Here is a 2,613-nt window from a genome sequence, read left to right as displayed (position 1 = left end):
TTATTATTATTTGTAAATAATTTTGATGATTTTAATAGCTGATTAGTTATTTTTGTTAGTTTTATTTTCTTGCTCTAACAGGTTCAGCCGAGTTCATGATGTCAGGATGAACTTGGTGTCTGGAGGCGGCTGATTTAGTGAGAACGTGTTTGTGTGAACGCTGACGGCCTCCTGCCCGCTCTGAATGAGACGTTAAATCAAAGGGAGGCCTGAGTGTTTTAGCGCCGCAGCTAACACCTGTTCCTCCACACTGATGCTTTGTTCAGACGGACTTTCCGAGGCCAGGCACGTTCCGGACCTCGACAGAACCGGCCTCTGTGGGCCTTCTCTTCATTCGCCGCGGCTCCGAGCTAACGCGCTAAAACCCGAGCGGTGCTTTCAGCTCAGCTCGGTGCAGAGCTTCAGCTTCCTCTTATTGGATTTGTGTTTTTGTCCCGTCGTGTCGGTGACCCCCGCGCTCACAGAGGAGGATTAACATGTGGGAAGCGGGAAGCGAGGCGTGTGTTTAACGCCATTGTTCCCGAGTCCTTGTGCCTCGCTGCGTCAGGGGCGGGTGTGTCTGTGTGTGTCCCTGTGTGTGTGTGTGTTGTGGGGAAAAGGCCATGTGTTGATGTTTTCCATCTTCCTCATTATGTCTGTGGTCTTTGCCTTGCAGCTGGGATGAACATGAGCCCCGTGTCTCGGCTGAGAAAAACCTGGAGCAAAGTCAAAACAGCAAAGTTCGACATCTTAGAGGTGAGATTTATTCCTCCGACACGTGGGAACAGTTTGTGTTTATGTAGGAAATAATCCTTGGATTTCATCTATAACAGATTAACTTTTAGGGTCAAACCAATCCAAGATGGCCGCCACAGCTAACCATCCTGAAAACAGGCTAAACTGAACTCTCTCCTCATCAGATGATCTTATAAAACACTGATATTGATGCATTTCTTTAATGAATGCAGCCTTTTTATGCTAAATATGAAATATTTATGTGAGCGATCGCTTCAAACCGAGCATTAAATCAAGAATGATGTTTTCAGATTTCTGCTTTTTAAACTACATTCAGATCAACACGAATGTCTTCATTTGTCTTCTGATCAGGAGAAATCATGAATATTTGGTCTGAATCCTAGTTTTAGTTTATTCTAATGAAGATGTTGTTTTAAAGAGGAAACCTCCAACAATATTTGGAAATTAAGACTTATCTGGAAAAAAAGTTGAAATGTAAGGCTTTTCTACTCAAAACTGATTTATTTTTTACTGCTCAAAAAATGTGCCTAAAAATATTTAAGAATATTTCAGATAATTTATTTAAACAGTCCATAGATAATGTTTTTATTCATTATATTTTGACAAAATGCAAATAAAGCAAATGTTTTAACACTTTTTCGCCACTTTCCACTTTGTGATAATTAAGCTGCTACAGCAGCCAGGAATTAGACCGCACCCAAACTGACGAGGTGTTTCTTCTCTGCAGCACCAGATGGATCCTTCCAGCAACTTCTACAACTACCGGACCGCCCTGAGAGGAGCCACCCAGAGATCAGTCACAGCCCACAGCAGCAGGGAGAAGGTGAGGCTTTAAACCACCAAATCACTCATGAAAACAGAGTTTATGTGAGTTCTGTGGACAAAATGAAACCATAGAACACGTTATAAAAGGATGTCAGAAGCAGAGGCGTCACTAGGCCTATTTTAGTGGGGCTGCAGCTAAAAGCTAATAGTAGCTAAATAAAGACTAAAATCCAAAGGTAGATTTAAAAAACAGGCAAACTTTACCTAAAATTTAAACTTTTAAAAGGCTAGCTAAAACCAGGAAAAGTTGCAAAACTCTAGCTGAAACCTAAATGTAATACTTCTAGCTAAAAACTAAAAGTAGCTAAATAAATACTAAAAGCCCAAGGTAGAATATACTAAAACTAATAAACATTTAGCTAAAATATAAACTTTTAAAAGGCTAGCTAAAACCAGGAGTAATAAAACTGGTAAAAAATTAAAAGTTGCAAATCTCCAGCGAAAATTGAAGGGCATTAAAATGTTAGCTAAAAGCTAATAGTAGCTAATAAAGACTAAAATCCAAAGGTAGATTTAAAAAACAGGCAAACTTTACCTAAAATCTAAACTTTTAAAAGGCTAGCTAAAACCAGGAAAAGTTGCAAAACTCTTGCTGAAACCTAAATGTAATACTTGTAGCTAAAAGCTAATAGTAGCTAAATAAATACTAAAGGCCCAAGGTAGAAAAAAGGCCTACTAAAAGTGGTAGAAATGAGCTAAAATCTAAACGTTTCAAAGGCTAAACCTTTTCCTAAAGGTGTCAAAAGGCTCAGCCAAAAGCTAAAAGTTACATAACTATAGCTAAAAGGTTAGCTAAAAGCTAAAGGCAGCATCAGTACTGCATTTTTCACAAGGATGTTTGTGGGTATTTTAGATCGGATCAGAACCATGAATTCTCGTCATCAGATGATTTTGAGTTAAAACTGTTGACTGAAAGGTGGCCGGACCCTCAGAGAGGCTGAGCTTATGTAACAGAGTGGACAGAGGGGCGGGGCTACATGTAGGTCAAGATGTCAGGAGGGTCTGATGAAAACAAAAACATGGCCGCCTGCCAGATCACACACTGTTCTCAGA

The 2,613-nt window shown here is 39.8% G+C and overlaps 1 protein-coding gene across 2 annotated transcripts in view; it reads left to right on the top strand.

Annotated features, from left to right (window-relative positions):
- The window catches only part of rasgef1ba (RasGEF domain family, member 1Ba), a 75,690-nt gene that overhangs the window by 63,798 nt on the left and 9,279 nt on the right, over window positions 1-2,613 (top strand). For both annotated transcript variants that reach the window (XM_014019677.1, XM_014019678.1), the window contains 2 exons: window positions 656-735; window positions 1,463-1,558. In XM_014019677.1, the coding sequence (XP_013875131.1) occupies window positions 656-735; window positions 1,463-1,558 (176 nt within the window). The remainder of the gene's footprint in view (window positions 1-655; window positions 736-1,462; window positions 1,559-2,613) is intronic.

This window comes from Austrofundulus limnaeus, unplaced genomic scaffold (genome assembly GCF_001266775.1).
Source record: "Austrofundulus limnaeus strain Quisiro unplaced genomic scaffold, Austrofundulus_limnaeus-1.0 Scaffold226, whole genome shotgun sequence".
Taxonomy (NCBI): domain Eukaryota; kingdom Metazoa; phylum Chordata; class Actinopteri; order Cyprinodontiformes; family Rivulidae; genus Austrofundulus; species Austrofundulus limnaeus.
Note: the sequence above shows the minus strand (reverse complement) of the source record. Positions and strands in the feature narration are given on the sequence as shown.